The sequence below is a fragment of the Porites lutea genome, chromosome 13 (genome assembly GCF_958299795.1).
Source record: "Porites lutea chromosome 13, jaPorLute2.1, whole genome shotgun sequence".
Classification (NCBI taxonomy): Eukaryota; Metazoa; Cnidaria; class Anthozoa; order Scleractinia; family Poritidae; genus Porites; species Porites lutea.
The window spans coordinates 9,531,411-9,545,842 of NC_133213.1; the positions used below are offsets into that span (position 1 = coordinate 9,531,411).

The window sequence follows — 14,432 nt, forward strand, 5'->3', positions numbered from 1 at the left end:
GAAGGGTTAAGAACAAAAGGAGAACACAAAAGACTTCGCAGAAAGAACGAAATCAACAGTTGGGTGCCACGCAGACGTTCATTTGGTTGTCACGCAACCTTTCCCGTGCTTGTCACGCGAACATCCTACTACGTAACGACCCCAAGGATTTCTGTGTTAAGAAAGAAGCCAAAAGACGGGAGTACGCCTGCCTATTTGCCCAGGATGTGCCACATAAGAGTAATATTTTGCATAAATAAAAGACTGATCGGCTAGAATAGGGTGATATGAAAAAAAAAAAAATTGGATAAATAAGTTGCATTTTTCTTAGTTTTTCCAACATGAAATAAAGTTTATACACAATTTTCATTCTAAGGAACTCTTTAATACTTAGTATTACACTTTTTGTGTTTACTGTGTTACACCCACTGACGGTAATATTAATATTGTAATCCAGACAACATCCTTCTTGGAAAGTTTCTGAGGATCCAAATAACAGTAACACAGGGCTGGCACTAAGATTTCAAGTTGCTGGGTATATGCAATTAGTAGGTGGCGGGGAATTAAACAATTAACCAGGAAGACTGGTGGGTTTTGTTTTTTTTTTGTTCCTTATAAAAGTAGCCGGTGATCATGCTCATAGTAGCAGGCCATGGGAGAAATCCCTGGCCCCCAGCTCTTGGTGCCAGTCCTGAGTAAGGGCAAGCTTCTTAACAACAATATCTTGTTTGTTAAACAAGTGGCTGACTATTATTATTCATTTATTGTTGTTTCGTTTTGGTGATTAAACAATAGCTATAGTCTGAATGTGATAACAACCGTTTGGATGGAATGTATTATTTGGGAGTCATCCAACTTAAGTTAGTGTTTTTCCTATTCAGTTTGTGTGCAACATGGAGGAGTCAAGTTGAAGGTTTCAGACGCCCAAAACTTTTGTCGAGAAAAAAGAGTTTGTTATCAATTCTGTTCTGAAATCTACAGTTTACAAGAACAAATGAGCGTTACAGATTTTTCTAGAATGGCAAAACTCGGACACTTTACAGCCGATTGTCTGTGGCTTAAAACGTTTCCTGATAGAGAAAAATGGTGAGGATGCATTAAATCCTTTGGATGTTAGTGACAAAAAGTATCATTTCAACTGATTTTGAAAGGTTTTACTTGTGCTTTGCATTTTAACTTTGTGCAACTTGTGTTATTTCTTCCTGTAGTTTTGGGACATTCCGAACTGTGATAATATGTGAATTACCCAACTTTTCTGTTACATTCTTTGAAAGAAATAAATGTCTGTTGTTTGCATGAGACATTATTTACATAGAATTAATTTATTCATGTCACATGATTTTTCTAGAATCAGTCAACATTTGGATAATGTATCCAAATCTTTAAAGACTTTCATCTAGCTTTTCATTGGGCATCCAAATACATCCATGTGATGTAGTATACAGGTGTTGACTGGTGGGCTCGAATTATGAATTATTAATGCGCTTGAGAAGTCTTTATTCCAGATTCAGATTGCATAATATCTCACTTTCCCCCAAATGTAAGTGAGTAGCCCTCTGACCAAACATGGCAAACAAGCTTACTACGTGTGACTGGCCAAGGCTATTTTTTGTGGACTGATAGTCACCACCATTACACTATGATAATTAGATGGCTTCCTTTCCATGATTATAGCTTGCATATGTCAACAATGACGGCCACATCCCATTAAGAATCCAGTACATTTTATACAAAATCCAACACCCCTTTCCTCAGGGGTTGACCCTGACTTTTGGATCTTTAGGTGATTGCAGGCAGTCAACAGAAGAATGGTATGTACTCTGTCGTTATCTTATCTCCCCATACTCTGTAATGCCGTGACTTGGTGGTCCCATTCGATATACACCAACAGTTTGGTCCTTTGATGCTGTTACTAAATCTATTAAGAAAGTTATATTAAGGAAATCAAAATGAAACCACAGTCAAAGTAGGGAACGAGAGAGATAACTCTTCCTGTGGATTTTTAAGTGAGGATGTGTCACTGGTACGTCAAAGCCCTTACCCCTTTAAGCCCAATATCCACCTACAAAGTCTCCAGACTGATCTCCATAAATATTCTTCAATTCTATACTGATGATGTGCCACCAGTGGCGGATCCAGGGGAGGGGCCTGCCCCCCCCCCCTTATTTTTAGACCAAACTGAGGGCCAAAAAAAAATTTTTTGGGAGACTGGACCACCACCCTCCCCCCCTTATCTAAGGATCTGGATGACCGGGTCCCCTCCCCTCCCCCCCCTTATCTCAAGGTCTGGATCAGGTACTGGCCACTACCTGAACTTAGATCCGGGTGGTGAGTAGTGACACATCATCAGTATAACAGAATTTCTATGCTCGTTCCTTAGATATAACTTTGCAAAGAAACTGTAGGTGGCATCCTGAAATGTTGGTTATGTTCTATAAGGCTATGCACAATCATGTCTGCTGAGAAATAGAAGTACATTTAAAATGCATATAGCTAAAGATACATTCATCATAAGGTGAAATATCAATGTCCTCCACAGCATCTGAGTGACAGAACAAATCCTCTACAAACTCGTGATGATCAGGAAAACGTCGATATCTGTAAGAACAAATTATGAACAATTTTGATCAAATTCACCGACCAAAAATATATATATAAATTTAAGGTTCATTTTGTACAAATATGCAAATAGCTTTGGAAGCAGAATTAAAGAAAACCACCTCATAATGTGTGTACACTTCAACATTGTTATAGCAACACACATTTCACAATTTCACTGAAATTAATAGGGCTGAATTTTTTTGAAGGAAGTGACAGCTACAAAGTAAGATTTGAATTTAATTATTAAAAATAACAAGTTTTACCTACCTGTAGTCTAACCTCTGTTGATTGATAATTAAGCCTTCAGGGGAAGCACTGACAGTAATATTAACAGATGTTCTGTTTTCAATGATTTACTAATAATTTTAGTAGCCCTGGCTAAAAAGAGGGTGGCTACATAATAGGAGCTACGTTTTAGACATTTAACAGTAATTGACATCTGTTGATTTAAGAATAGTTGCAAATTAATATTGTTAATGGATAGTCAAGAGATCACTAATGCCAATTACCACAGAGTATGACTTACTTGCGAACAACTCCTCTGTCACAGGCAGTAAATAGTGTACTTCCATTAGAAGTATACCTGAAAATACAAACTCTTCACGTCAAAAATATTATTCTCATACTTGGTCTTATCAACCAAATGACTTTATAACATCACTTTGACTCTAGATAAAGGAAATTCTTAAATTCATAAAATGTTCTTCATACTTGATTTTCCATAACTTTGGATCTTTCCCATGTTCTTTCATACGTTCTTGAACCCCAACTTCTGGAACAAAGCTTGTCAAAAACTCCCCTCCAAACATGATGAGACCTAAAGGACATTGCACAACAAGACAGGGAAAAATCATCATTTTTGATTATTTTGAATTGCTTTACAAGGGGTTATATGCTACCCACCACTAACCAGTGTCTCTGTGAAATTGTCCTCGTGAAGCTAGCTAAAAATATTATTTTTGTTGAAATTCACATCGTGTGTGGATCACACAGTGAGGCAGAAACATGAGTTGGCTTTATTAAATTTTATATATCTTGACTTCCAGATGGTAGTCGCATTGACATCATCAACTGTGCATGACATCGAGTTTTTAAATTAGCAACATGACTTGCACTATTATTATGTTTTATTCTTGAAAGGTGGATATGGTTATTCATCAGAATATTTCATGGGCAAAGACCTAAAAGATATTAATTTAACACAAATGTTTAAGACTTGGTGACATGGTGCAATAGACAAGGAGATGACTTTAAAGGACTGGGGTTTGAATCCCAGGAGAGGAAGTTTTTTACCTGGCTTTCTTTGGCCGTTTTGTTTTGTTTTTCATTTTTTTTACCATATTTTTTTACCAAGTGGCCGGCTTCAATTTATTCATATTGCTGCCCCATCGCAGCTTTGCGAGGTGTTGCAATAAACGCATTATCTACTTTCTATGTGTGTGACTTTTTAAAATTCAATTTGTATTATTTTCTTATCAGTCTGGTGAAGTAATCATATTTCTCTCTTGGATATAGGACCATGTTCTGTTAAACAGGTCAGTGGCTGTCATGCTTATGAGCAGAATTTTGCAGCATTTTTGTCCTCAACATTATTGTTGACAAAAGTCTCAACAAGTCTATATCCACAGTCTAAGTTTTCCATATGTTACAATATTGTACAATAATATTAATAATGGTAAAAGGATTGAGTAGGAGTCCATTATTGACTCTATGATTACAGGCTGAATTGGACGTGAGACACAAAGTCCTGTTACCAATTAATCATAACTATAACAAAAATTAATTAGTGATATTTTAGGATTTTTTTAAACTTACAACACAAGAGAGTTTGAGAGTTCTTTGGCTAGCAGTTTAAAAAAAAAGGCATTTACTGTGCGCGCGTGCAATGGCACATACTGTCCAATTACAGGCATGATGTGTACTGTCCTAATAATACACTGTCCTGTAAAATATAAGTGCTGAAATCAGGACAGTTGATAGCCAATCAGAATTGGGAATTTTGTTATAGTTATGATTATTATTATAATATATCATATGTCTGTTCTTCAAATTATATAAGGTCATAGTTATATCTTACTGTAAAATCCATCATCAGCCATAGAACCGAAGGGTTCAGGAGTTGGTGCAGCCGTGTTTAGCATGGAGCCAAGTTCTGTATTCTGAAGAGTGCGGCCATCAACTGTAGACACCTAGAATATGAAATTTTGTCAACTGGATAACACGGTATTCAGCCAGGTCAGTGAGTTGGCCAGACATTAGTCAGTCAGCGAGTCTATCAGACAGTAAGCCAGAATGCCTTTATAGACAGTGATGTCAGTTAGTACTGTCAGTCAATAATGTAGCCAAATACACATGAACTAGGGACAGGACTCTCATATAATAATAACAGGAATGTTTGCCAGAAAGTAAGACTTAAACCCCTAAAGGAGATCAATCTGGGCAATTGGCTTCAGCTTTATTTGAAGGCCACCTTTCTTCATGAAAAAATGATGACATTTTTTCTATTAGGAATTTCTTCATGCACAACCCAAGTGATATCTTTATGGGTAAAAATATTGTCTTTCCATCCTGAGGACCCTTTCTCGAGAAAGTCTCGGTAACTTTTCGGGCCCAAAATCAAATATTCAAATCAAAATATAAAGAAAAAGATTGCAGGTCATGGCTTAGACTACAAGTAGTCCCCATTTTTTCCTCAGTGACAGTAGCGTGAGCGAAATGCGAGCGCACATGAAAATCACCCCACACAAGAAAAGGCGGCACGTGGCGGGGAGAGTGAAAAATGAGGGACTACAGACAAAGCCTCATTTTTCTCTCTCCCAGCTGTGTGTCGCCTTTTCTCGTGTGGGGTGATTTTCATGCGTGCTCGAGTTTTGCTTGCTCTACTATCCCTGAGGAAAAATTGTTTCATCATGTTAGATGCAAAAGTATTGAAACCTCTATCTTGCATGTAAACAACAACAGCTTTACGGGCCCATTAATTATCGGGACTTTCAAGAAGCAGGCCCCTGAACACTCTAAGTGAGACCAAAATCTGCAATTTCTACCTTTCAGCGAGATGACGAGTATCCCCATCATATAATTAATTTTCATGAGAAAGTCCCCTCCGCCCCCAATCAGTCAGGTCACTCAGTCATTGCAGTTGGTCACTTAGTCATGCAGTCATTAAGTCACTCATTAATTTATGCAGTCTGATCAAGTTAGTTGACTGAAGTCAAGTCAGTCTACAGTCTTTCAGTTAAGACAGCTATAAGCTAGCCAGCCAGACACTGATTGAGTCTGTCATTCGGTCATGAAATGAGATTATCAGCCAGTGAGATGGTCTACTTATTCATGTAGGTAGCAATAAGGTAATGATTCAGACATCCTACGCTGTACATGTCAGGACTGTCATTAAGTTTTTCAGTGGACATAGCAATAAATGAAGATTCACCCGTAATATCTCCAAATATTTTATAGTGTCACCTTAAGCTTTATACTTTTATCACCCGTAACATCAAGTGAGCTTTAAGCCGTAACAGGTGTTATGGGTTACGGCCTTTAATGACAGCTGTACCTGTGTGACTGCCAGACAGCATGCTGAAAAGCTGGGTGGAATAACATAGAGTGGGAAACATGTAGAGAATGAGGGGATCATTAAAGGAGGTACGTCACAAGGATTAAGACGGAATCCACCAGGAAATTGAGTAATTTTAATCTTCAGTGAACAAAAACCTTGTACCAGAATAATTTAAAGAAAATCACATTCTTTTTAACTCGTGGGTACGCACAAGCGTACCACGAATTATTGCAGGGACAGGGATATGCAAATGAGTCACTCGCTCACTTGCAGTAGATGCACTTCGTAATTAATCGGGTCCGAACTCGAGAGCGCGAAGATCTATTGTTTCCAAAGAAGCATGTGCTCGCCGAAGTTCGGTGGCATCAAATTCTTCGCTGAAAGCGTGTAACGTGCGCTACAGCACGGTTAGAGGATAGAGGTCTTACCAAATTTAAGACACGCAAGAATCTTTCAGATTAGTACGATTCAAGAGCGTTTGACTCGTCCTGGCGTTAAACTTGACGAGAAGATGAGCATTTGCTCTTCGACTCCTTCAACTTCAACCCTGGCTTGATCTCCTACCTTGTAGTAATGTAGTAGGTTATGTGTAATATATAGATTTAGCCAGGGCTAAAAGCGAAGCTCCTATTAACTCGAATTTATGATTCAAATCAAACAATAAACTTGTATTCCACAAATCAGTTAACTTTAGAACACATTCATGTGACTTTTGAGGGAAAGACTACGTGATTTTCGAGAAAAATAATTTGCAAATAGTCCAAGTTAAGAGTGAACTTCATCTTACATCGAGTTGATAGCCTTTATATGTACACCCAAAAAATAGCAATCATCTTCGATCAAATTTAAGAGCCATAATGGCTCTTGATCACAGTAGATTAGGCCTGGAAAACACCTGCGCCGTTTTCATCATACAGACCTCGGACAGAATGCAGTGTTTCACAATTTTGCAATACAAATTGCACTCATTCAATATTCAGGACGATCAAAGCACGTGTGGTCTTTTAGCGAAATCGTCAAAAAAATTTCCAAAATCACCTATACGGCTAGCCAGTTCTCACTTTTGACAAGTCGACTGTTTAAATTAAGATTAATATAGTTATACGCTTCAACACAATAAAGAATTTATTATAAAGATCTGTAATCTTCAAAAGCGTTTGATACGCGCGGCATTTTGACTACTCTTGCAAGCGATGTTCATGAGCGACTGAAAACAAACGGCACAGCAATTAAAATTGCAAAAGAGACTACTAACAATCGATAAAAGGATAATAATTCGGTGAAACATATACAGAGACAACAATTTTCATTCACGAAGACAAGTAAAAAGTGTCTCTGAAAATCCTTGTTTGTGTTTTAAGCCGGCTTCCCGGCGTTTGCTTTTTTCAAAGATGAACTCGAGGCAAGAAAATCGCTGAAAGCTTTCTTTTAAAGCCAGAATTATAACTAAATATTCTTTGGAACGTTTTCTTTCTATTTGCAGTGAGAAAATGTCTAAAGGCTTTTTAAGGTTCTATAAGCTTATAATCAAACCTGATACTCGGTCAGATCGATCATTGTCTCAAATCTTACAAACGTGCATAAACTAAATAGCCGCAAAAAACTACGCCCGACTTCATTAAATTAGATATAAAAAACAAACATCAAATACAATAATTACTCAGGCTTACCATTCGAGATGTTCTGAAAACTATCAAGTAAGGCAAGAATCGCTTCAGATTTTTCAACCCTCTTACGCATCAAGCAAGGTGAAAAACGAAAACGATGCCATCCGAAATCGGATTTCCAACTTTGACAAGTGACGTACTTCTCAACCAAAAACCCAATAAACAAGCCAGCTATGAATAACAGAAGACTCCTGATAGCAGCTGAATTTCATTTTGTCCACTCAGCGGAGAAAGACAGTTAAAAACATCACAAGTTGGCACAAAACTCTGTCAGCTTCAGCTGTCAAAGTAAACAAGTTTCAAGATGCTGCATAAATTTTCCGCGTGAACTCACCTGTCAAATTTTGACCAATCAGAGCATAAAAATTGGACGTAGAGCGTGACCAACGCGTGACCTTGGTGAGAAAAGTCAAAAGCAACTGGCATGTCTTCCCTGCCTGTAAAAACTGGCTGAATTTTAGCTTCCGAGGTCAGTTTGAAATCAAAATTTTAATTGTGCGGCACATATAAAACACAAAATATTTCATATGAATTAAAAAAATTAAACTTGAGCCTGCGATCATTTGAAAACTAGTAACTTGTCAGCGGATAACTTCAAAAAGATACTCGACCTCAATGGGTCGACACCTGAGCCCGCGATACGGTCAGGTGATACTGGTCAGCAGATACCCTGTTTTGACAGCTGTCAATTGATCACAACATTGATGTACAATATGTGTGCAATATCAGTCTTCCTGTGCTACCATTCTAGCTAGAAAGTGTGAGATTAAACATTGGTTTTCCTGTGGTGCGGACGGACGGTCGGGCGGGCGGGCGGTCGGTGTACGGTCACGTGATTACCAAATTTTCTCGGATGGGTAGTTTACCACATTTCTTTACCCATGGTGCTCCGCTGCGCGCTTCGCGCGCGAGAGCTCCGCTATGAATGAATGTATGGTAAATAAAGGCACTTCTTCTTCTTCTTCTTCTTCTTCTTAAGTACTCCCCAAGGTCACAGTGGGAAATAGATGTGATTTTGAGCATTAGCTCTAAAATGACAGCGGAATTGAGATGAGAAAACATAAGCTTATGTTTTGCGTCCTACTTCGCAGAGTTGTGTCGGCTTTGTATCGCATTATGTTCTTTCATTGCCATGAAATGCGTTTACATTGTTTTTTACTGTCAGTAGCCTGGTTCCAATTAGCCTTAATTTCATCTGATTGCTTTTAGTCGTTTTGATAATCGGTTAAGTATAGCTCGATCGCTTGCCGGCGGAAGTTCCATGGAAAACGCATTAAATTTGAGACTTTTCACCAAATCATGTGATCATCCTCAATGACATAGTGGCTATGTGAGGTGGGGTCAACTCAGAGGGTTCAAATTCTGCTAACGACCTTCTTTTTCCCTTCCTTTTTTTTTCTTTTTTGTTTTGTTTTGTTTGCTTATTATTTTGTTTTGCTGTTTTTTTTTTTTGTTTTTTTGTTTTTAAATATATTTATACCTAAATAACTGTTAATAAAGTGCAATAAACAGCAAGAAAAGTATTGTGTTTCCAGAACAAGGATAGTATATTTTATAATCTGAATTTCTATCATTTCCTTAAATTTACCGTGGGAAAACCAGAGGTGATAACTAATTGATTATTTTTTAAACAACGTACCCACGAGTTGACGATAGTCTTTCTTTGATTACATTTTTTCAAGGGCTATAGATGTCATTAATCATCTGTAATAACAACAAAGAAAATTTCTTATGGGAGCCTTTGAAAATAAATGTCAAATTTCACAAGAATTGTGAAAACACAGGTAAAATACTGAAAATTTCATGAGTAAGATGTCATTCTGTGAAATATGACATTATCTTCTCAGGCTGTAATAAGAAATTTTCTTACAGATAACTAATTACATCTAAAGCCCTTGAAAAATGAAAAAAAAAACAATGTGATTTTGTTTTAATTATTCTGGTACAAGGTTTTTGTCCACTGAAAATCAAAATTACTCAATTTCCTGATGGATTCCATCTTAATCGCTGTGCTGCTCAAACTCTTTACTCAGTGCTTCTGTAGAGTAACAGCCAGTATGAAGAAGAAATCAGACAAAATCAATTTCATCACAGGGGGCGCTGACATCCATAATAATTTTTTACAAAAATAGCTGATTTTTACATGCATAAGATTAAAACTTGAAACTTTTTCAAGATTGAATCCATACCCATTATTGTCATCCATGCTCTACAGAAACCAGGAAAATAGTTCTAATGCCTGAATAAAGGCTAATAAGCAACAACACTGGACCATTATTTTTGGAATTCAATTGACGTATTGTTCCCTGTGCAATTTCTATTATTTGATTATTGCTATTTTTATTGGGAAACCCTCATAGGTAGCCTCTGCAGAGGAGAGAGGTATTGACATCACCTCTTTAACTCCCCAAATAAATTTAATAAATTATCGCCTGTCATTGATACCATAAAATACCTTGGCGGTTCCATCAATTGCCACAGTTAACAATGCATTTTGCCCCTTGCACCATGGCCAGCTTTCATGAAGGAACATCACATCACGAATAACATTACTATGTAACTGAAAAAAAAAGATTCAGCTGTGAGATGCTTGTAAAGCTGCAAAACCACAGGTAGAACATAATGTTAAGTGTATATATGATACCACTTGGGGTGGGTTTGATTGATCTTATTCCAGAATAAGATACAGCGTATGCAAAAGTTTTGTTACAAATTTTATATACCGTGAATTTTGAACCATTTATAAGTTTAAACTTATCATAAATCACAACATTCTTTTTTCAAATAGTTTTGTAAATATTCCAGTATAATGAAGCCAAAACAATTGACTTCTAGAGTTAATGAAGAAAGGCAGAAAAAAAAATGAATGGATGACTAAATAAACAAATGAGATTACCAAAGATGTATGTCTCTCTTCAATTTCAAAACTACAGTGTAACAATGTGTTCAGCCATGTAAGTATCATTGTGGGATCTGATGTCAGCTTTAAGGGTGTCTCAAACCAGTTCACAATTTAATTTCATCCCCTCTCACTGCCCCCCCCCCCCCCCCCCCCAATGAATGAATCTCTAACACTGAGTTCCTGATTTTGTTCTGTTTTATTTTTCCATTTTACCTTCCTGTGCATTGCTTACGGTACATCTCAGAGTAATTAAAAAAAAAGGCTCAACAGCATTTTGTAAACTTGGGTTGCATTCTATATTTAGACAAGAAAACCCAATGCTTAAAATTTGGCTTAATCCTAGCTGGGTTAAACTTAACCATCTTCTGAGGAACCAGATGCCCAGGGGTTTGTTTTGTTTAATGGATACAGCAAGGAGAACAACTCACATCATAAATGAAATCCAAGGGAAGGGGCATCCTGAAGTCAAACATGGATAAGCCCCGCCCATTGACACAGCAACAGGTTGCAATGTTAGGACCAGTATGAGCATCTACTGCTAATCCTGTCCGATCGGGGCCATTGTAAACACCTTAAAATTAAAAAAAATGTATAATATCAATTGAGTCAAGTACTCATAAGTCTGGAACTTTCAGACATAATCTGACCTGGGTAAAAAAGGTTTTTTCTTGCATGTAGTGAGTGCCATCAGCAAGCTAGATGCTTTCGGGGTGGCAACAAGTTCAAGCTACAATTGGTGATGCCACCCAAAACAATGTGTGGGTCTCCAATGGAAACCGCGGTGTAACTGCAAACGGCCTTATCCTTCACTTTGAAATAATCTATTTTGTGATTTCAAATGAACTTTTCTAGACGGGTTGGGTTTTTGTATGTGGCTAAATGTAATTTAGGCGAGGTTAAACGTGAGACAATGCTGGCCAGTGGTCTCCTTCACTAATTGTATGTGGGAAGGTCTTGGAGTTTAGCAGGGCCTTTGTGATTTTACAGTGCTTTTACAGGAGTCAATCATTTTGCTCTTGTTGCTTTTGCGTGCAGTATTTCTAGTTGTTTTTTCCCCCAACCCTCCCTCCTCTCTGGATGCTGTTTTGGTAAGTATCTGTGCCTCTTTCCACTGAGGTTCTCAGTGTGACGGTGCCTGGTGGGTGCCGCTCTCAGGGTTGTCATGGTTACCTTCTAAGATCGCTTGCTGCCCCCTTCCGCTTTTTCAGGTAATTTTTGTTATTTTAAACTTCAGATTACTTCAGTCTATGCAATTTTACCCTTGATAACTCAAACCCTTTTTTAAGCACAATAACAAGTCAAAATAAAGTCATCAACCGCAGTTCAAAACATTGAATTCTTTTGAAAACAACCATGCATTCTTTGTCTTTACTTCTTTAGGTAAATCCAATTTAAATACAATGTACTGTTCTGATTAATCAAGCTTTGTTGTTTAATTCCTTTTTCAAAATAGCAATTATTATAATATATACATATCTTGCTGCCCTTGAAGTGAAGTGTGCATGAGTTTGCATTCCTCCCTTACCCCATTTCGTTTTTTGTAGTATTTGCTTTGAACTCCCGATAACTCAAACTGCTGATAAGTCAAACTTGTTTCGATTTTCCAAGAAGGTTACAGTTATTGGGATACAACTGCATTATTTATTTTAGAAATTATTGTTCCACTTACAGTTATCATAAGAAAGCACCTGCTCCCCTGTTTCTGCATCTAAAACAATCAATCTTCTGGCATTTGTTGATGCTATAATCTGCAACAACAAACAACTGTCACAAAATAACTATCAACAAACTAAAAAAATTAATATGCAGTAGAATGGAATATGATCATCCAGGTGAGTAAAGTCCTGAATACAGGTGTAGGACTGTTCTTTTCATTTTTGACCGCCATTAAATCCTGACATATACATTTATTATATAAATATAATTGGCTGGCTGGTGATCATGAATCTTGTGTTCTGATTGGCTACCTGAGTGACATGATAAGCCCACATCCACTCAAGGACTGATACTGTCTTTAATGGCCATACATTTTTGTATAATATGCCGGGTGAACCTGGTTAATAGGGAAACCAGGGAGACATGCCACAGTATCCACAATATAAATAAAGATATCGTAAAAAGATGTTAAAGGGTAAAAAATTGAAAATGGTTAAAAATAGCTACCTAATTATTACAGTGACCTTTAAAATGTCCCTGTAATACTAAAATGTTTACGACTTGCATTAACGTTTAAGAATCTCTTGAGAAAATGTTTCTTAAGGTTACTTTCTGACATTTGTCATGTTTTTAAGCTTGTCAGCTAGACGATTCCAAAGGCGAGTTGCACTCGCATTCGCAGACCCGCGTTTGACAGGCATTTCGGTGCAGCCAAGGCATTATTAGAAGATAATTGAGTGCTATAGCTATCATGCCAAAATTTCTTGGATGCATAGATAACCAAATTTCCTTACTCCTGGTGCTCTGCTATTTGGGTGTCAGTATTAAGCCGCATCTCGGAAAAAATGCCCGGAACATGTTTTATTGACTATAACAAGTGCATTTTAAAGAAACCTTAGGATCGCTTGACACTTTTTTGACAGTATTTTTTTATTAGAAGCAGGACAATAGAATCTGTGGCTTAACTTTGTACCAACTGTGGCTTAACTTTGTACTTTGTACAGAAAAATGTCTGTTGTCCATATTAAACAGTGTTCTTATTAAGCAGGTTTATTTTAGAGAACATATAATTGTGAGCTTTTTGTCAGAATAAATGGAACTGTCCTTAATACAAATGTGCGGATGCTAAGCAGATGTCCATGGAGTGGGTTCTGCTGTTGATCCTTTATTTACTAAGCTTGTTCAGTGTATTCATATTTATTTATTTTTTGGACTGTGATGTGACAAGGTCCAGGTTCACATGACACAACAACATAAAAAAAAACACCTCTCTAGCCAATACCTAGCTCGTCTTGCAAGAATTTAAGCTTAGTCAGTAGAGTACATCTATATTATACTATCAACTTTTTTGGGCTAAAAATTGTAGTTAGGCCTTTACATTCCGTAATGGAGCCAAATGTCTGGGTTACGTGGTGCACAAAATCTGAGAAAGAGACAAATCTACTCTAGGTGTCATGGGGGTGAGGAGGAAGCGCCAAAAAGCGTGAGGTGGGTTGGAAAATTGAAACACTCTACAGAGTACCTGCATGTGTGCATGAGCTATATGCAAGTACATGTACTATGTACAAAGCTACTTTGGAAACAGTTTTTCTTATATTATTATTTCATCACATGTAAGAAGGTAATTTTAAAAAGCAATGTAAGCAAGTGAAATGTAGCATGTATGATAGATCCAAGTTTTTATGTACCGGTACGTAAATGTAATGTTAGTAGCAATATGCAGTGTAGTCATGTTGATACATGTATCTATATGCAAATAATGTGTTATGTACGTAATGTAAACAATGTAAGTAAGTAAAATATGACCCTGCCAAAGAATCTGAAACACTCTTGAAATAAGTCCACATTTCAACATCAGGGTTCTCATTTACTGCTGGCAGCCAGCTAAAAAAAACGGCTACTTGGAGGTTTGAGCCGTCTACTTTTGAGAAAAATAGGGTAAATAGAGACAGTGAAAGCAGCTGAAATTGCCTACAGCACTCAATTACCAAGCTGCCTACTTTTATATCCTAGCTGTCTACTTTGAAACTTACTGAAAACCCAGAACATCATCCCTCTTACCGCATGTAAA

At 37.3% G+C, this 14,432-nt stretch overlaps 1 protein-coding gene across 4 annotated transcripts in view; it reads right to left on the minus strand.

Moving 5' to 3' along the window:
* LOC140923406 (uncharacterized) overlaps positions 1-14,432 on the minus strand; it is a 110,031-nt gene that overhangs the window by 93,828 nt on the left and 1,771 nt on the right. For 2 of the 4 annotated variants that reach the window (XM_073373499.1, XM_073373496.1), the window contains 8 exons: positions 12,375-12,453; positions 11,134-11,276; positions 10,259-10,363; positions 4,658-4,769; positions 3,292-3,397; positions 3,107-3,163; positions 2,483-2,577; positions 1,075-1,897 (listed from right to left, as the gene is read on the minus strand). In XM_073373499.1, the coding sequence (XP_073229600.1) occupies positions 1,806-1,897; positions 2,483-2,577; positions 3,107-3,163; positions 3,292-3,397; positions 4,658-4,769; positions 10,259-10,363; positions 11,134-11,276; positions 12,375-12,453 (789 nt within the window). In that variant the 3' untranslated portion in view covers positions 1,075-1,805. Of the gene's footprint in view, positions 1-1,074; positions 1,898-2,482; positions 2,578-3,106; positions 3,164-3,291; positions 3,398-4,657; positions 4,770-10,258; positions 10,364-11,133; positions 11,277-12,374; positions 12,454-14,432 lie in introns of those variants that run through there. The other 2 variants (XM_073373498.1, XM_073373497.1) reach the window with 2 other exon arrangements.